Source organism: Xiphophorus hellerii, chromosome 21, assembly GCF_003331165.1.
Source record: "Xiphophorus hellerii strain 12219 chromosome 21, Xiphophorus_hellerii-4.1, whole genome shotgun sequence".
Lineage (NCBI taxonomy): Eukaryota > Metazoa > Chordata > Actinopteri > Cyprinodontiformes > Poeciliidae > Xiphophorus > Xiphophorus hellerii.
Genome location: NC_045692.1, coordinates 13,852,792 through 13,873,044, shown reverse-complemented (window position 1 = coordinate 13,873,044; position 20,253 = coordinate 13,852,792). Strand labels below are relative to the sequence as shown.

The 20,253-nt window shown below is 38.3% G+C and overlaps 4 protein-coding genes across 4 annotated transcripts; 3 read left to right on the top strand and 1 right to left on the bottom strand.

Moving 5' to 3' along the window:
• The first annotated feature begins 25 nt into the window (after positions 1–25).
• LOC116711620 (receptor-type tyrosine-protein kinase FLT3-like) lies at positions 26–10,333 on the top strand. Its single transcript, XM_032550984.1, has 24 exons — positions 26–146; positions 2,209–2,285; positions 3,043–3,194; positions 3,286–3,407; positions 3,538–3,649; positions 3,727–3,869; positions 4,031–4,185; positions 4,310–4,445; positions 4,559–4,727; positions 5,581–5,681; positions 5,756–5,867; positions 5,948–6,156; positions 6,237–6,349; positions 6,426–6,558; positions 7,169–7,273; positions 7,356–7,466; positions 7,553–7,709; positions 7,846–7,949; positions 8,037–8,155; positions 8,383–8,505; positions 8,607–8,718; positions 8,800–8,899; positions 9,016–9,121; positions 9,251–10,333. The coding sequence occupies exons 1-24, from the start codon at positions 116–118 to the stop codon at positions 9,470–9,472; spliced, it is 3,024 nt and encodes a 1,007-aa protein (XP_032406875.1). The 5' UTR covers positions 26–115; the 3' UTR covers positions 9,473–10,333.
• A 133-nt stretch (positions 10,334–10,466) lies between these two features.
• On the top strand, positions 10,467–15,711 carry LOC116711622 (receptor-type tyrosine-protein kinase FLT3-like). The gene is made up of 14 exons (XM_032550986.1): positions 10,467–10,626; positions 11,225–11,301; positions 11,926–12,077; positions 12,169–12,290; positions 12,424–12,535; positions 12,613–12,755; positions 12,917–13,071; positions 13,196–13,331; positions 13,445–13,613; positions 14,711–14,811; positions 14,886–14,997; positions 15,077–15,288; positions 15,369–15,481; positions 15,558–15,711. Exons 1-13 carry the CDS (start codon positions 10,599–10,601, stop codon positions 15,449–15,451), a joined length of 1,602 nt encoding a protein of 533 aa, XP_032406877.1. The 5' UTR covers positions 10,467–10,598; the 3' UTR covers positions 15,452–15,481; positions 15,558–15,711.
• A 113-nt stretch (positions 15,712–15,824) lies between these two features.
• urad (ureidoimidazoline (2-oxo-4-hydroxy-4-carboxy-5-) decarboxylase) lies at positions 15,825–16,740 on the top strand. Its single transcript, XM_032550988.1, has 2 exons — positions 15,825–16,154; positions 16,253–16,740. Exons 1-2 carry the CDS (start codon positions 15,980–15,982, stop codon positions 16,600–16,602), a joined length of 525 nt encoding a protein of 174 aa, XP_032406879.1. The 5' UTR covers positions 15,825–15,979; the 3' UTR covers positions 16,603–16,740.
• Positions 16,741–16,891: 151 nt separating this feature from the next.
• pdx1 (pancreatic and duodenal homeobox 1) lies at positions 16,892–19,574 on the bottom strand. The gene is made up of 2 exons (XM_032550987.1): positions 18,821–19,574; positions 16,892–17,519 (listed from the first exon to the last, which is right to left on the bottom strand). Exons 1-2 carry the CDS (start codon positions 19,197–19,199, stop codon positions 17,131–17,133), a joined length of 768 nt encoding a protein of 255 aa, XP_032406878.1. The 5' UTR covers positions 19,200–19,574; the 3' UTR covers positions 16,892–17,130.
• Between the last annotated feature and the right edge of the window lie 679 nt (positions 19,575–20,253).

The following is a 20,253-nucleotide window of genomic DNA, read 5'->3' as shown; positions in this document are numbered from 1 at the left end:
CTTTGCAGTAGTACATTACTTCCTCTTTCAAAACATACTGGTTCACATCCCGCACAGCAAAGTTTCACAGTGCCGTCTAAGGCGGAGTATGTAACCCAGATTGCCGGGAAGCTTCATGATGCGGAGAAAGAGATACATGATTGCAGGTAAGAGGAAGCATTTAAGTCTTTTACTGATGAGGCAAAACTCATGAACATATTTGGTCTAATTTGTAAATATTTATGTTTTTTCCCTAATAATTTAAAAATGACCATATATGTAAAATACAGAATTGACTTGACTGAAATGTCTAAATATTGGAAGCTTTATCTGAAGCTAAAACAATGCAACGAAAAGAATAATTTATTAAAAAATGTAAAGCCAGTCTCTTTGCATTCACTTATCAGAATTGGGTAGTAACACATGCAATCAGCTTACAAAAATAAGAAACTCTACTTAGTCTACTATATGTACTTGGTAACATATAGTATTAATAATCCTGTTAATATTGACATTAACACAATAAGACTTTTTGAAATTTTTAATAGTCAGATGATTTTTTTTTTGCAAGTTGCTATTTGCTATGCACAAACACACATCTTGTAAAAGAAAATTGTTGAAGTTGCACATTTCTTTTTAAAGTATGCTATTTTCAATAACTGCAGTATTTTTTGTGTTGTAAATTTCCCTCACTGTAATCTTATTTTTAAAAATAATTTTTAACCTTAGTTTAAATCTGCTTGCTTCTATTTAACTTTAGTTTGCTGCTGGTACATCTGATTTTTTCCACTGTGGGACAACTAGAGATAGTTCTAATCTTTTTCATGATTTTTATTATTATTTTTATTTTAGCGGACATCTAACGCTATCTGATATATAAAAGTGCTAAAGGTTCATCCTCAGTGTTGATTAAAGTATACTGCTGTTTTTGACTATGCTATTTTTATTGGGCTATTTTGGATTGACTGACTGTAAAAGTCCCGAACATGCAGAATGCATTATATCGTATTTAAAATAATGCAAAGTTTAAAAAAAAAAGTTAGTCCACAAATATTACAATTGTGAAAGCTTGTTTAATAGGAGCAGTTAGGTTAATTAGTTTTTTTCAAGTACTAATTTATTTTTAATCCAATGTATATCATAAGCGGCTATAAAAGGTATAAGCCAGAGTTGTTTACTATGAGACAAATAAGAACTGCATTGTGGTCAAAGTTCAATCTTTGTGCCAATTTTAAAATTAACTCACTCAGATCACAACTATTAGACTTTTTTTAGTTAGTTTTTGTTTGTTTGTTTTGTGGGGAGTTGCTGAAGAACATTATTTGTTAACTTTTAAGTGATTAATTTCAAAAAGTTGAAACCAGTTTGAAAAAAAAAAGATAACAGTGGTGAGCAGTCTACCCAGATATGTCTGAGTTCTGCCTCTTGGTGTTGCAGATAGATTGGGTAATGCTAGAGTCACTCTGCTGGACAGATGACATGATGACACCATTATGACTGCAACTCATAACATTATCTGACCCAAGTTTGTTCAGATTTTTCGTATCATATGAAAATATAATGAATATGTTCAATAATAAATACAGTTGGGTTTTTTTCTTGTGTTAAACTGGTCAGAGTGATTTAAAAATCAGTCTTAACAGTGCCTGGAAAAAACTGGCCCCTGGCCTTTGGACCTTTTCATATTTTGCTATATTACAAGCTTCAGTGTATTTCATTGGACTTTCTTATGACAGACCAACATCAAGTATTGCCTGATTGCAAAGTGGAAGGAAAGTAAAAATAAAAAGACTGATAAATTTGGCGCCTATTCAGGACCCTTGAGTCAACTCTTTGCTGTTCACTTTTGGATATAAAGTCATGTGCAAAGTGGTGCTAGTTTGCTGTTGTTTGATCTCTGCAGCTCCCCCAGCATTACAGGGCTGCTTTTCTGATGAATTGGTCGCACTAGGTTTAGTGATTAAGAGATTAAGAGTGGACTGAATAATGGCTTTTCTGACAAATAACAGATTTAAGGTTAAAAATCACGTGTTTCTTCCTTTCTACTTCACAACTACGCACTACTTTGCATTTGTGTCGACATGGCTTTCCGACACTTCGGACATTTATTGTGAATTGGTGCTATGTAAAGAAACTGAACTGAATTGGATTTGTTAAATAAATACTGAAAACTTACTGAGTTTTATTAGTTTCAGCTCTAATTTAATTGATTTCTATTTGTCGTTTCAGCTGCTCTCCTGCTGTGTGCTGTTAACGCACTCTGCTCTGACGGTGATACGAATCAGAAATGTGTGTCGAGCTGGGAGGTAAAAGAAAAAGCTTGTCAACATTAAAATGGGGTGTTGATGGTTTAAAAGTGACACAAATCAAACAAAACATTTTGGTTTTCTTCAGAAATAATACATTTATTTTGAAAATTATTGATTTTTTCCCCCCCTCAACAAACTAAGAAATATTTTAACTATAATTTGCTGGCTTTACAGATTAAATTGTAAGTTAATATTTACAATTCCCTCAGATTTGTAAGTATTAACTATTTTTCCCCACAAAACCATATGTGTTTTATCTATTGCAGCCTATACTTTAAACATTATTATTAAACAGGGCTACAGATGACTTTAAACTAACTGCTTGCGGGACTGAAACCAAACAGAGAAGTGTGAGCAAATTCCCCCCACAGAAATGTAACACACTCATTACCAGCAGTTATTGCAAAGGACTGAGGGTAGTTTATTCCCACAAAGGGTGAAAGCTAGTTATGAAGTTTATGGGACAATTGATTTTTAATATAGGGCCATGACAGTTTGTATGGATTGCTTTCTCAAGAAATGAAATCATGATTTTAAATGGGAAATTTAGATTTATCCTGGTTATCTTGGTTTGATGTAAAATCCAGTTTCATCTAAAACATCCAAGCATAAACACCATTAGGGGCAAATACTTTATCACAACATAAATCAACATTAGCGCAAGAATTGCCACTGAACCCAACAATCTTGCTAACAGTGACATGTTTGGAGCTTCTCTGTTTAAGGGGATTGAATACTGAATTTTGCCTTCCAGTCGGATTGCTTTCAGCCAGCTGACCACCTGAATGACTCTGATCCTGTCAGCCTGAAGCTGTCAGCTGGTAAGAAACTCCTCATCTCTCTAGAGGGCCTTCCTGATCATCCTGTCTGCCAGTGGGAGAGCGAGAAAAACCCACTGATGAACATGTGAGTGTATCTTTAGGTTTATGTGCTTGTTGGTCGATGTGCTTCTTTTCTTTATGTGTGTAAAGTTTGACATTTTCTTAAACCTCTCCAGAACTGGGAGTGTCTCCATGGTCATACCAAGACTTGCAAGGAGTGATTCTGGGATTTACAAACTGACCTGTAAAAGACAAGAGAAGACCATTATCTCAAAAACTGTTGATCTTCGTATCCTTGGTGAGTCGCAGCTTCATCATTTCTCATCTTAATTAAGAATCAACTAGACAGAGAAGCACAAAATATCTTAATACAAATAAATTAGTGGATTTAAAATGATGTTAATCAATGTGATTCACATGCTTCCTAGAACGTCCCTCAAAACCAAAGCTGTCTCTGGATAATATGAATACGGCACGCATGTCTCCTTATTTTAAATGCATCTCTGATGGTTCTCCAAAGCCCAGTATTGAATGGTCTCGGTAAGACAACTAGATACTCTGTTCAGACATACATAGTTTTATCATTTCACTCTCTGACTATCAATCTTTCTTCTCAGTCCATCCCCAAGGGATGAGAAAAAAGATATTGATGGTTCAACAGCACAGAGCTCAGCCACAACTGCGAACTATGCAGAGAGTGGAGCGATGTGTTGTGCCACCAACGATGAAGGACAAGAATGCACCCAGCTGTATGACTTTGGTAATTACATAAAAAAACAGACAAATGTTAGGAAATGTTTTAACTCAAACAGTAACCCCGAGCAGAGAAAGAGACCAGCTCTCATCTCAGGATTATTCTCAAATTAAGTTAGAAAATTCTAAATAAACACATTGAATAACTTGAAGTGTTTTATGTTTCAGACTTAAATACTGCTTCAATGAAACCAGATGAGGTTTCTAGTGTGACCATAAGTCCCGGTGAGCCTTTGGTGCTTCGCTGCAGAAAATATGCTGATTGTAGTTCAGTGTGGGAACATGATGGCAAGGTTTTGGCGGAAACCTGTCCAGATAATGAGGTACAGTGACGAAAACTATGATTTTTGTTTTATTATATTCAAATACAACCACATTAACCACAGATTTCTACTCATTTCAAATACATTGTTCTACATGATTAGGACTTCAATGTTTTTCTTCCAGATCTGTATTAAAAAGGACAGACATGGGAAGAGCTGCATGTTGTATGTCTTCATCAGATCAGTAACCTCACAACACAACGGCACATACACCTGCAAAAACTCAGACGGAACTAAATCTGTGGATGTTCACGTTACGGGTCAGTAACAGCTCTTTACATGAACTGTAACTATTACCTTTTAATAGCTATTGTTTTATATTTTGAATTAATAATGTACATGTGTTGAACATTTTATTTTCTTGTCTCCTCAGCTGAGAGCTTCATCACCTCCCAGCTGCCTGATCAGTTTGTGATAACTCAGAACAGCTCCTGCTTGGCAGCAACTGTTTCCTACCACCCAGTGCTGCAGCACTGCTACTGGGAAGCTCCTGATGGGAGTTTCACTAAATGCATCAGAGACAAGAAAGTGACAAAGCACAGGTAGTTTCATAAAGCAATGCCTCGGCATCTCAGAATAATCATTTTTTTCAAAGATAATTACATAATATGAATTTTATCACTAAAATATTTTTACATTTCCGTTTCTGTTGAGGATTTTCATTCAACCCCTTGTTTTAAACTATAAGGCAGTTTAGAAGGTTATAAAGTCTTTTTTCCTAAAGTGGTGTAGGCATAAATTACAGTCTGTTGATGCTGTGGTTCTATAAAGTACATAAAATGCACTACAAATCAGATTTTCTTTATTAGAAATTACAAAATTAAACGTCCTAATCCATTCACTTCACAAGTCCTCCTGTGCAGCATCACATACAATTCTAATACATACATGAAAGTATTTATTGTGAATAAGTTCAGTGGATGTTAATACTGTTCCAGCAAACCTGTAGAAAAAGACTAGGCAAGCATGCCTTGAAGGAAAGGATGGGCTTGATGTTGGCAAAAACAGCTCAAAGGTTTTTGCTTTGAGCAAAAACCAGTTGAGGGCAAGACGGTTTGGATCTATCTTGCATTGTGTCGACCCAGAGCTCCTCTGTATATAAGGGTATTAGACTTTAAAGTAAGATGTAAGCAATGTTTTAAAGAAAAGTTGGTCAAAAGTCCTCCGCAGTGATTTGAGAAACTTATACAGACACGGTTAAACCTGCCAAAACTGGTTCTGCAAGTATGTATTTTGTTTATCACACACAGCTTTTCCACTTTTCACTATGTATTATCATTGGATGGTAATCAACTTTCAAAACCTCATACTGGTTATGTTGCAAACCCCAAAAGGGAAATTGCTCAGCTTTCCTTTTACCATATTAATTTGTTGGCTGTGCCACTATTTTCTCAGGACTGTGAAGTCCTGTGAACCATTAAAGTCTGGAGTGTATAAACTACACCTGGAGGCTGGAGGAAAAACGGAAACAAAGGAAACAAGTGTTTGTGTTGTAGGTATGTAACTTATGTGTCATTGTTGAAATGCAAATAAATACGGCATCACCTGTAATTTAAAATTTCCCTTCCAGAGAAACAAGGGTCATCAATTAAGAAAACAGATAATTACCTTTTTGTTGAGACTGTGAGTGTCTTGCCTGCTAAGTCTACATGGATGATGTTAAGTTTATCATCCAGCAACAGGTGAGTAATACACAGCAGCTCAGCCCTGAGACATCAGTAGGCTTGATTGTTGAAGCTCAGTGATCTTTGTCTGACTGCAGCTCTGAAACAAACCCACCCTGGGAAGTGATTGAGAGGAAGAATCACTCAGCTTCTGATGGCTTCTGTAACCAGAAACTCACCAGCAATGTGAGCACAATAAATGTAACGGTTGCAACAAAATTTAAGTTTTGCTTGATGGACCGAGCTGGGTCCTGGTGCAGTGAGGGATATTATGAGGTTCCAGAACTCAAACCCGAAGCCTCCATAGGTAAGACAAGATCATTCACCCTTGACATTCATTCTATAACGTTGCTATAGCTGACTTCTACCATGTTTACATATTTTTAGCTTATCAATCTTATGACAGTCACTTGTTAATGCCACTGAAAATTGGCATATTGGCTCTGCTCCTGGCTCTGGCATTAGTCTCATTTATGCTCATGTACTACATCAAGAAAAAGGTATGTGTCGCACACGGCATCAACACAGACACAAACAAAACCATAGAAGACACTAAATCATTTTGGTTTTCAACAGAAACCCAAATATCAGCCTCAGCTTCAAATGATCCAGATGGTTGGACCTAACGACAACGACTACATCTACATCAATTTCAAGGACTTTAATTACGACAAGAAATGGGAGTTTCCTCGGGAGAACCTGGAGCTTGGTAGGAGTCAGACCACCTCTTTAAATATAAAAAGAGACTAAACAAATACTTTGATAATCAACTCAAAAACAGTTTGAGTTTTTGAGTTGTGTTTCATTCTATCCAATGAAATGCAGTCAAATATGGTGGATTTGTTATAAAATTTCTATTATGGATATAATACAGACAAATGAGAAATGTGATTCCATTTTGAAGTGTGATGTTTACTGTAGCTGAAAATAATGTCAGTCTTGATGTCTAAAATGTTAATTTTTGCTATAAAAAAACTAAATGATGTCTGTTTGGTTCAAAGATCAAACCCTAGCTATTAAATGTTAAAATATCTTGCTATAAGTGAGGCATCAAGCTACCAGTATGTTGCTCTGCATGCATGAGCCAAACACAACAGTACAGAAAAAGATAGAGATAGAGACTACAACATGCTGCTGTGGTTACACAGATAGTTCTCATATTAAATATATATCTGTGAATCATACAAACAGAAGACGTCACTTCCTCTCATGGATTTATTTTCTCTCTTTGTTTACTGGATACTCTGGGGATTTTTTCACCTCTGTAATCAAACCACACTAACATCCGTACTCAGAGCATTTCTGTGTTCCTCCCTCAGGAAAAGAGCTGGGCTCTGGAGCTTTTGGCACGGTGGTTCAGGCTACAGCTTATGGCATCAACAAATCTGGAGTCTCGCAGCAGGTGGCCGTCAAGATGCTGAAAGGTCAGTGGGTTTTTTTTCACAAGCCAGTTTCAGAGAGCCACAGATGCTACATCAGCTCCTGATATCTATCTTCACTCTGCAGAAAAACACGAGTCTGTGGAGAAGGAAGCTCTCATGTCTGAGCTCAAGATGCTGACTCACATCGGCCAGCATGCCAACATCGTTAACCTGCTCGGCGCATGCACAGAGACAGGTATGTTTGCAATCTTCTGATGAGTTGAATGGCTGTTAGGTACATGCAATGCAACTTTATGATAATAAAAAGCAACCTCCCTGTAGGACCCATATACCTGATCTTCCAATATTGCTGTTATGGAGACCTGCTGAACTACCTGAAGAAGAGCGGTGTTCGTTATCACAAGTCTGCGACTGATGCCTTCAGCAGGGACCGTTTCAGCAGCCTGTACAACAACCTGCAGCCCAAGAAAAACTCCAAGTAAGAATTAAAAAAAGAAACAGCAGGAAGTTTGTATTATTTATATTATGTACATGCTAGTTTTAATTACTATGGCATATCAAACCCTCACTGGATAAAGTACACCAGCATTATATCATTTAATGTTTGTTTTCAGTGAGCTGGTAACAGCAACAGATAACTACATCCCCATGCATGGCATCACCACCGGGGGGCAGGAGGACATCGCTGTCATCACTTTCAGCTCCAACGACATGGAAGGTGAAACGCCACATCAAGACATGGAGTGGATAAATAAGAATGTGTCATTATTTAAATTGATTTGTAATTAAATTGAGGTTTTGCCAGATCCAGAAATGTACGAGAGTGAAGATGATCAGATGGAGCAGCAGGCCCTCACCTTTGACGATCTGCTCAGTTTTGCCTTTCAAGTGGCCAAAGGGATGGAGTTCCTCTCCGCCAAGAATGTGAGAGACAAACTCTTCTCTTGACTCAGTGAAATTAAATGCAAGCCACACTTCTCAGATTGGTATTTGTAAAGGACGTTAACGTTATTGTTGTTATTATTATTATTATAAGGATCAGTGGTGTATAAATTCAACAACCGCTTCATAAGAATAAAACCAAATTTCATCTGGTTTGGTGAGTGATGTAAAAGTCAAGTTAACGATTGTTGTATGATGTCTGTTTTTAGTGCATCCACCGAGATCTAGCGGCTCGAAACGTGTTGGTAACAAAAGGCCGTCTGGTGAAAATCGGAGACTTTGGGCTGGCTCGAGACATCGACAATGATTCCAACTATGTTGTGAGAGGAAACGTATGTGATCTGATATTAATCTTACTTTATAACATCAGTGTGTCCAGTCTTGTTGATATTTACTTTATGATGGTGAGGGTTTTTTGTTGTTGTTGTTTTAGGTGCGTTTGCCAGTTAAGTGGATGGCTCCAGAGAGCATCTTTCAGGGGATGTACACCATGAAGAGTGACGTCTGGGCTTACGGCATTCTGCTCTGGGAGATTTTCTCACTCGGTACTTTTCACAGAAGATCACTGAAGCAACACATTTTAACCGCACATTATATTGTATTCAAAATACACTCTTTGCTTCCAGGCGTCACTCCGTATCCTGGTGTTAAAGTGGATCACACTTTCTACTCAATGATTGAGGGAGGATTTAAGATGGAGTGTCCATACTATGCCAACGATTCTGTGTAAGTTTCTTTATGTTGGATGCTATCTATCTGTCAGTCAGCCATGATAACTGATTTTATAATCTAAGGTTCAGAGCTTTTCCTCCCACTTAACTTCTTTTCTTGCTCATATGCAGGTATGGTATTATGTGCAAGTGCTGGGCTCTGGATCCTAACAACCGGCCATCTTTCTCCAAGATAGTGGACTTCATGAGTGGCCAGATGATGGACATGGAGGAAAAGGTATGAAGCAGCAGAGAAAAATCAAGTGATTTTCACTTGATATTCCTTGGAAAACAGACACCAGTTGACAAGCACTGTCAATGATTTTATGCTTCTGAGCAATCTCCCTTTGTGCTTTTTCCTTTTTAGCTCTACCAGATCATGCAAGACCAGGATTTCAGCGACTATCAAAATGCATCAACTATTGGGGACATTTCAGCATTGGTGAAAGAAAGTGAAAGCAAGACGGCAGCAGCCAATGACTACTGCAAAGCCAACCAGAGAGAGGAAAGCCAAGCTGAGGCGTTAAAGTCAGAGGCTGCAGGGGAAGACGAGGAGAAGGAGCCCCTGAAGCCGTCTAATGGAGAGTGATCTCCAACTCAAGCTATTTTATCTGCAGCATATATAACAATCTACCTACTATTCTGCTCATCATATCTATCAAAGTAATATACTGGCTTTATATTCTTTTACAAATATTATGAGCATTTTAGATTTATATTTGCGTTTGGTTGAACATGCTTGATTTAGCATTCATTTATATACATAAGGGATCGTAAGTGTCCTCTGTCCAAAACTGCATCACACAACATGATGCTGCCACCACCATGTTTCACAAGCGGGGATGGTGTGTTCAGGGTTATCCTTAGTGTTGGTTTTATTGCCACATTAAATACTGCGGAAGTAGGCCAAAATGTTCATGACGTTCTGTTCATCATAATTATCAAAATAACATACTGGTTTTGTTATTATTATTTTCCACATATCATGAGAATTTTATCCTTGTCGTTATGTTGAGTTACACTTGTTTTATGTAGAATTTAATATATTGTTCTGTTTTTTTATGCTATCGCCTGCATTTGCAAGGATGCTTTATAATATATGAGCAATGAGATTTTAACGGTGCAGCTAAAACTGAAATACACTTTTCACTATGAATAAAGTGTTGTCAGTGACATACTGTAATTTATAGATGGTACATGTTGTGATTTTAATGAAAAAAAAAGAAAACATTAATACCGATCAAATATAGGTTCACTTGTATATTCTACTCCTGTCAGTTTTAACATTTGGATTGAAAAGCACTGTTAACTATTACAAGCATCTTAAGCTCATTATAATCACACATATATATCAGTTTACCATATTATTTTATAAACTCTACTGTACTTTAAAATATCACGTGTCACAGCACTGAAATATATTTCATATAATAAAGACAGATCATCTGGAGTGAAGATGTTTTCTTTCTTTTTTTTCTTTGTGGATCTCAAATGGTTCCATTTTGTTAAGAAATTGAAATTATTTAAAGTAATATCCAAGAGATGGCAGAAGTGCAGCACTGCTGGATGTCCGCTGCCGTTAAAAATGTAAGAAGAAGAAGAAAGTATGCTTGGCCACTGTCTGTGCTTGTCCTAATCGCCTACAGCAGTAGGGGTGAACTTCACAGTGTTATCTGATGCAGACTTTGTGAAGCGGACTGCCAGGAAGTCTCAAAATGCAGAGAAAGAAAATTACAGTTGCAGGTAAGAGGCAGCATTCAAGTCTTTTACTTACACCAAAAAGTAAAGGGCGACGCCCCGCAGGGCCGGTCGGAGGCCCCAGGCACCCCGTCTTTTTGGACGGGCTGTAATGAACCGAGATGTTGTTGTGCTTCTGTACAAGAACAATAAAAGCATTCTGATTCTGACATAGCAAAAATGATATAATTATTTGGCCAGTACAATAAAAAGAATAACAAAGTAACGGATCAAGATCACGGAGTACATCTTGAAGAGGAAATGCATTTGTTCGAAGTAAACGCCGCATACGTAATGCCTGCAGCTGCCGCGCCTTTGTCTGTTGTTTTCTGCTCGCACTCTGGCTGCAGAGCAGCGAGCATGTCTCTGCAACCTGGGTACACATATTCATAGCAACTATGATTTTATTCGTTCCACCATAACTTTAAAACTTTATGTGCAACAATCAGAAATGCAATGTATGAGCTGAATTTGTCTGTCTTGAAAACAAAATACAGCAAATTCGCGTAAAGTCGGAAAATACTTTTGAAAATTGTTTTTTTTTTTTTTACGTCTCATTATAAATTTTCAAACCTAATTTAAGTGTATTTTTTTGCCTTTTCAGCTGTTCTCCTGCTGTGTGCTTTTCACGCACTCTGCTCTGATGATGTTGATAATCAGAAATGTGTGTCCAGCTGGGAGGTAAAAGAAAACGCTTTTCAAACTTAAAATATGGTGCTGGTATCTCCGAAGTGATACGAATGAAAAACATATTTTTTTTCTTCAGAGATAACAAAATGTATCTTGACATATTGATTTATTGAGATTTATTTATCTATTTCAGCACAATAACAAAATGTATATTGTTGTTTTGGTTTTGCTGAGCAAATAACATTTAATACAACATTTGCTACTATTGTCTGATTACAATTATGAGGAGTTTGTACCTATTTAGCTAAAATGTGTAATTTTGTTATCATAACCTGGTCTTTCAAAATTATCGTTACACAAGTTTAAAAAACAGCCTAAAATCACTGTGACACCAAAGATCTTTATCTTTTGAAGTTTTCTAATAGTCAATGTTTTTTTTTTGTTATTTTAAAATTGCAGGGCCTCTTGTTGACTGGGACAATTGGTTTTTTACATAGGGCAATGATAGCTTGTGCTGATTTTTTTTAAATCATCATTTTAAACAGGAAATTTGTACTTTTTCTGGTTGTCCTTATTTATACTTTATCACAACATAAACCAACACTATTGAAAAAATCACTGAGCAAAAAAAGATTCTCTGTCAAGGAGGATTAAATGCTAAGTTTTGCCTTCCAGTCGGATTGCTTTCAGCCAGCTGACCACCTGAGTGACTCTGATCCTGTCAGCCTGAAGCTGTCAGCTGGTAAGAAACTCCTCATCTCTCTAGAGGGTCTTCCTGATCATCCTGTCTGCCAGTGGGAGAGCGAGAAAAACCCACTGATGAACATGTGAGTGCATCTTTAGGTTTATGTGCTTGTTGGTCGATGTGCTTCTTTTCTTTATGTGTGTAAAGTTTGACATTTTCTTAAACCTTTCCAGAACTAGGAGTTTCTCCACGGTCATACCAAGACTTGCAAGGAGTGATTCTGGGATTTACAAACTGACCTGTAAAAGACAAGAGAAGACCATTATCTCAAAAACTGTTGCTCTTCGTATCCTTGGTGAGTCGCAGCTTCATCATTTCTCATCTTAATTAAGACTCAACTAAACAGAGAAGCATAAAAAAATATCTTAATACAAATACATTAGTGGATTTAAAATGATGTTAATCAATGTGATTCACATGCTTCCTAGAACGTCCCTCAAAACCAAAGCTGTCTCTGGATAATATGAATACGGCACGCATGTCTCCTTATTTTAAATGCATCTCTGATGGTTCTCCAAAGCCCAGTATTGAATGGTCTCGGTAAGACAACTAGATACTCTGTTCAGACATACATAGTTTTATCATTTCACTCTCTGACTATCAATCTTTCTTCTCAGTCCATCCCCAAGGGATGAGAAAAAAGATATTGATGGTTCAACAGCACAGAGCTCAGCCACAACTGCGAACTATGCAGAGAGTGGAGCGATGTGTTGTGCCACCAACGATGAAGGACAAGAATGCACCCAGCTGTATGACTTTGGTAATTACATAAAAAAACAGACAAATGTTAGGAAATGTTTTAACTCAAACAGTAACCCCGAGCAGAGAAAGAGACCAGCTCTCATCTCAGGATTATTCTCAAATTAAGTTAGAAAATTCTAAATAAACACATTGAATAACTTGAAGTGTTTTATGTTTCAGACTTAAATACTGCTTCAATGAAACCCGATGAGGTTTCTAGTGTGACCATAAGTCCCGGTGAGCCTTTGGTGCTTCGCTCCAGAAAATATGCTGATTGTAGTTCTGTGTGGGAACATGATGGCAAGGTTTTGGCGGAAACCTGTCCAGATAATGAGGTACAGTGACGAAAACTATGATTTTTGTTTTATTATATTCAAATACAACCACATTAACCACAGATTTCTACTCATTTCAAATACATTGTTCTACATGATTAGGATTTCAATGTTTTTCTTCCAGATCTGTATTAAGAAGGACAGACATGGGAAGAGCTGCATGCTGTACGTCTTCATCAGATCAGTAACCTCACAACACAACGGCACATACACCTGCAAAAACTCAGACGGAACTAAATCTGTGGATGTTCACGTTACGGGTCAGTAACAGCTCTTTACATGAACTGTAACTATTACCTTTTAATAGCTATTGTTTTATATTTTGAATTAATAATGTACATGTGTTGAACATTTTGTTTTCTTGTCTCCTCAGCTGAGAGCTTCATCACCTCCCAGCTGCCTGATCAGTTTGTGATAACTCAGAACAGCTCCTGCTTGGCAGCAACTGTTTCCTACCACCCAGTGCTGCAGCACTGCTACTGGGAAGCTCCTGATGGGAGTTTCACTAAATGCACCAGAGACAAGAAAGTAACAAAGCACAGGTAGTTTCATAAAGCAATGCCTCGGCATCTCAGAATAATCATTTTTCAAAGATAATTACATAATCTAAATTTTAGCATTAAAATATTTTTTAATTTCCTTTTCTGTTGAGGGTTTATTCTGCAGTGACCTCATAAAAAGGATTTTTTTTTTCAAAGGCTTTGTATTTTAAATTAAATAATTGATATTCAGCCCCTTTACTTGGATATGTCCCATTCAAATGCAGCACAAGCAGCTGCCTTCAAACAGCAACAAATTATTTACTAAAGTCCACCTGTGTGTAATTTATCAGCAGAATAAATCTTTGATTGTTAAAACATTAATCAACAAAAAGCATCATGAAGATCAATGAACAGGCCAGAAAGCAAATTCTCAGGCAGCTTAATGAAAGGTCATGTTATAAGACCGTCTTTTGTTTTTTCAAAGTAGAGTCGAGAAATGCGCTACAAATCAGATTTATTGTGTTTGTAAAAAAAAAAGTACTATAACAAAACCAAATGTCCTTGTGTTTTCACTTCACAGTTATACAAGTCTTTCTAGAGTTGTGCCACACAAAATCCTAATCAATGCATTAAGTTGTGGGGTTGTGTCATGAAGAAGTTCTTCTGGCTAAAAAGAATAAGGCGACACAATTAGGGTTTGCAGAATCGAATCTGAAAAAACAACAATATTCTGACAAATAAAGACTTGCATGCTAGCAAAAACAGCTCAAAACAACTTGCAACCAGTCAATCTTTGGGCCTATCTTGCAGCCATAGTGTCGACCCAAAGCTCCTCTGTGTATCAGCATATTAGACCTTAAAATGAGATCAATCTAGTAAGTGGGACACAACTCCTCTACAGTGATGTGGGAAACCTATACAGAAAACATAGTTATTGCTGCTAAAACTGGTTCAACAATCTCTTCAATTATAGGATGTACTTTGTTTTTCACACACAACTTCCCCACTTTTCTTTTTTTTTTATTATCATTGACTGGTAATCTACTTTTAAAGCCTCATAAAGACCAGAAATGTTTTATGTCTCAAACCCCAAAAGGGAAATTGCTCAGCTTTCCTTTTACCATATTAATCTGTTGGCTGTGCCACTATTTTCTCAGGACTGTGAAGTCCTGTGGACCATTAAAGTCTGGAGTGTATAAACTACACCTGGAGGCTGGAGGAAAAATGGAAACAAAGGAAACAAGTGTTTGTGTTGTAGGTATGTAACTTGTGTGTCATTGTTAAACTGCAAATAAATACAGCATCACCTGTAATTTAAAATGTCCCTTCTAGAGGAACAAGAGTCAGCAATTAAGAGCACAGATAATTACCTTTTTGTTGAGACTGTGAGTGTCTTGCCTGCTAAGTCTACATGGATGATGTTAAGTTTATCATCCAGCAACAGGTGAGTAATACACAGCAGCTCAGCCTGAGACATCAGTAGGCCTGATTGCTGAAGCTCAGTGATCTTTGTCTGACTGCAGCTCTGAAACAAACCCACCCTGGGAAGTGATTGAGAGGAAGAATCACTCAGTTTCTGATGGCTTCTGTAACCAGAAACTCACCAGCAATGTGAGCACAATAAATGTAACGGTTGCAACACAATTTAAGTTTTGCTTGATGGACCAAGCTGGGTCCTGGTGCAGTGCAGAACATTTGGGTGGGGTTCCAAACCCCATATACCAAGCCTCCATAGGTAAGACAAGATCATTCACCCTCAACATTCATTCAATAACGTTGCTATAGCTGACTTCTGTCATGTTTTCATATTTTTAGCGTATAGATCTTATGACGGTCACTTATTAATGCCACTGAGAATCGGCATATTGGCTCTGCTCCTGGCTCTGACAATAATCTAATTTGTGCTTGTGTACTACATTAAGAAAAAGGTATGTATCACACACGGTATCAGCACAGACACAGGCAAAACCATAGAAGACACTAAATCATTTTGGTTCTCAACAGAAATCCCAGGTGGGATCCAGGTGGTTGGACCTAACGACAACGACCTGTACGGACCTGAAACAATATTCTGGAGAAGAAAAATTCCCACATTGCGCTGTAGAATTTTAGTTGTTTGCCAAAATAAATAAATAAAAATAGAACATTTTTATTTCTACACCCCAATGATGTGTTATTTTGTACTAAAATATTGGAATCCCAATAAAATACATTAATGCTTGTAATTTGAACTTGATAAGTTTACAGGTGAATAGTTGTGCAAGGCTCTCTACTCGATTATGTCCCGTTCTGTGCTACACAGCCGCTCGGTGTCGCCAGAGATCAGATTTTTGCCAGTTGAATGTCCAGCAGTGCGTTAACCTGTTGCCAAATGTGTTGTCCGAAGGTCATTAAACACAACCCGTACAACCAAAAAATCTGTTCCCATGGACATATCGGTAGTAAATGCTCTTCCTTATGAAGATTTTGTAAGTATTTTCGGTAATGTCGTGGAGAAATGTCCTCTTATAACAGCCGCTGTGTGGACCCGTCGTCCCTTTACGAGCTTAAATGCTTTAGAAGCTGCGATTAATGAATTCATCGATGCTCTCCCAGAGTCGGGTGAGGTTAAAGGATTTTTGCTGCGTTTCACGCACCTTGTACTTTTATTTATCATATCCATACTGGGAGCAGTTTAATGAGTCACCAGATGTGTCCAGGTAAGGAGGGGATCCTCAGGTGTCACCCGGACCTCGCGGGCAAGCATCTCCACAGCGGTGCATTGACCCGGGAGTCCCAGGAAGAGCAGACCCGGGTCGGGATGGACGCGCTGAGCTCGGCGGAGGCCTCGCAGATGGCGCTGCTGAACGCGGAGTACAAGGGGCGCTTCGGCTTCCCGTTTGTCATCTGCGCGCGGATGAATGACAAGGTGACCATCTTGCGCGAGCTCTCTGAGCGCTGCCGGAACGAGCGCGCGGCGGAAAGGGCGCGCGGCATTGGGGAGGTGAAGAAGATCTGCCGCTTGCGTCTCCAAGGTCTCATGCTCTCTGACGCAACAAACAAGTTATAAAGCCTATAGATCTCTGTTCCAGTTTGACCACATTTAACAGGGAGCTGCAATACTTCAGTACTTGTATATGTTTTTATTTCAAAGTTAGCATATACACTTTTAAACAGTGTAATTAATAAAGCATGTGATTTAAACATATATACACAGGTGGATGCTGATATCTGGAATGTACACAATAGTAAAACCTGTTGCCTACTGAAATGTAACTTTGAATTGACTTGTCCATAGATAGACAGACAGACAGACAGACAGACAGACAGACAGACAGACAGACTGACTGACTGACTGACTGACTGACTGACTGACTGACTGACTGACTGACTGACTGACTGACTGACTGACTGATTTCTACTCCCTGATGAATGGCGCCCTGGCAGTGAGCCACATTTCCCATGTAAAAAAAAACACTGGAATGTGTGAGGGGATCTTGACAGGTCCTTTAACTTGCTGTAAGAACAGCTTTATCTTTGTGCATCAAAAACTATATAATTCCTATATAATCCAATTAAGAGCGAGTGCTGTCCACGTCTAAGCTGGTTCTCTGGACCCCGACGCGGACAACGTGTGGCCATGCAGTGGGGAAACAGGGGGCGTGCTGGTGTGAGGTCCATTCGAGGAAGACACCCCTGCTCCCGCAGTCTCTCCCTGATCCCCAGAGGTGATGGAAGAGTCCTGGTCCGGCTCAGACCCTCTGGCCCTCCTCCGGTCCTCCTCCTTCTTCCACTTCATGCGCCGGTTCTGGAACCAGATCTTGATGTGGCGCTCGGTGAGGCTCAGGGTCAGTGCCAGCTCCACGCGCCGCGGCCTCGAGATGTAGCGGTTGAAGAGGAACTCCTTCTCGAGCTCCAGCAGCTGGGCGCGCGTGTACGCGGTCCGCGTGCGCTTGTTTTCCTCTGCCTCGGTCATCACGTAAGACCCTGGAAAACAAAATCGGGATTCCGAGTCTTTTATATGATGTAATTCTGTTATTTATTCTTTAAGACACTTTAATAAAACTTTTTTTTTATTGGGATTGTGGTAAAACTTAGAGCAGAGCCAAATAACTGATGATAAAATCAGAAACAAGTTGGTCATGCAACAGAAACAAAACAATAAATGTATTATTTATGTCAAGGCCAAATAACATCTGATTTATTCAAAACCGGTTTAACTGAAAATGGGAACTATTGTGACATCTTGATAATTTAAGTTAATGTTTTTTTAGTTCAGTTTATTTAACGTTATTAACCTAAAAAGGTGATTATTTAGTCGTTTAGCAATTTATGTTTTTTTCTTAATTTTCCCCCTCCTGTTTCTATGTAAAAAGCACTTTTTCTGCTCGTTTTGACTCTCATAACCAGTAAGTGAAAATATATTTAATGCACAGCCAAAGTTATTGTTAAGAACTAAGCAATCAAACGTGCATTTATCTAATCATCTTAAGTATAGGTAGTTTGTACGTTTGATTAAACAGAAAAAATGCACAATTTCTGCTAATATATATTAAAAAACTTTGCAAATGTATCATGTTTATATATATATATATATATATATATATATATATATATATATATATATATATATATATATATATATATATATATATATATATATATATATATATATATATATATATATATGTTGAGTCACAATTATTGTATTTAAGTTGAATCTGTTGCATCATTTTATCCATTTAATTGATTAGTTTTATAATTAAGTCGATACTTTTTTCTTTTTTTACTTTGTATTTTACTTTTTTTACTTTGTATTGCCATTAGTATATATATATATATATATATATATATATATATATATATATATATATATATATATATATATATATATATACAGAATCTGTGCATTTTTTCTGTTTAATCAAACTTACAAACTACCCATACTTAAGTTGATTAAATAAATATATGTCAGCTTAAAGAATACACACCGCATTAATAATCTATTTATATTTTTTAATGGGTATAATTTCCTCATAAGTTATAGTCTTGCTACAGGTTTAAGTTTCAGAATCTATGCGCAGCAGTATCAAGTTGTGGCACAATAGCAAGTGCTGATCTTTTGTTCCAAATACAGTGAATTCAAGTCCTCTTCTAAGAGATGTCAATAAAGGCCTCAGAAAGTCAGACAGAGCTCAGATGTATTAATTGATTCCGCATTGTGGGTCCTTAAAAAAATATATATACATTTATTTTCTTATATCGATTTATATGCGGGTTTTTTGTACCTGTCCATTGGCCCTTCCAGGTGTGCGAGTGGGATTTGGTGGTCTTCATCCAGGGAAAAGGGAGGTGATATCTGTTCTGCTCTCCTGCGTCTATGTAACCCGGAGGCTGGAGTGTTGGCTGCTGCTGGAGGCCCTGCGGGTGGTGGAGCGGTGGCACGCCCGGATCCTCCCGCATGCCGGGCATGGTGAAAGCAGCAGGAGCGACGTCGGGAAGGCTGGCCTGCTCCAGGGTCCCCAGGGACGGCGGCGTGTACACGGAGTGCACCTGCCTGCTCATGTAGAGGCAGGGCGGCGGACTGTAGTCATCTCCCGGGGATCTCTGGTAGGCGCAGGAGTCTTTAAAAACCTGAGAGGGGTAGAAGGGGTCTTCCCGATTCATGGTTGGAGAGGACCCGAGGCTGCGTACCTGCGATCCTGCCTCGGCGTGGACCTTCAGCTCTTACGCACCTGTGGCGCAACTGCAAGGCCCCCGCGGGCTCCACACAGGTGTGTCCCTCTGACACCATGTGACCCTGCGGCGCACCAAGTCATTGGTTTCATTGTTTGCACAAAACGGGAGAGCTACAGCGGCCAGTTTCCAGGAGATTCTGAACAGAGCGCGTAAATCGGTGCCGCTCTGCAAATACAACAACGTTCACCTGCATCCACCTCTTTATTTCCTCCAGACAAGAGGGCGAGTGAAAATGTAGCATCGACAATTGTCAGAACAGAAAAACACATTTTAGGCCTGCATGCGTGCAGTTTAGAAGTGACCGCAAAAAAAACTCCATTGTTACTCTATAAGATGTTCATATAGTTTACATAAATTTATCATTCATATTTTATAAAGTCTTTGAGGTTTATCTCCAGTTAATGCGACGTGTCAACCTTGAGTTTCGATGTTTGCATCAGGACAAAACCTGATTGATGCCACTTTCTCTTTGCAAAAGTTCCTGAAGGTCTTATATAAAGTCTCCACTTCACACTCATACCTGCTGCCATTCTTTAGTAGGCATTGCACTGGTGGCATCCCAATCTTAGTTGAACCCTTTTTAGGAGAGGGTCCTTTTTTGGGTGCATTGAAGTTCTCTTCCCAGCAAATGACTTTCTTCACTTAAACTGAAAGTCTGTTGATGCAATTCAGCCAAAATGACTTATACTGTCCTGGATAACTTAGTTAACTACAAGGTCATTGAAATTATGTTAGCAAGTTAGTTTGTGGAAGGGCTTAGTTCATTTTTCACTAACTGCCATTAACTTTGCAAATTTGTTGTGTTTCATTTGATTCTTTCTTCGTAGCAATCGAGATTAAGTGCAAATTTTAAAAATTAAAGCAGTACAGACAAAAGGTCACCGAGTCTCAAAGCTTTTGCCAATCACTGAAATGTTGCTTCAGTGATTTTATTCTTTAAAAAATATTATAAAGATTCATTACAGATATATATTGTTTGTAT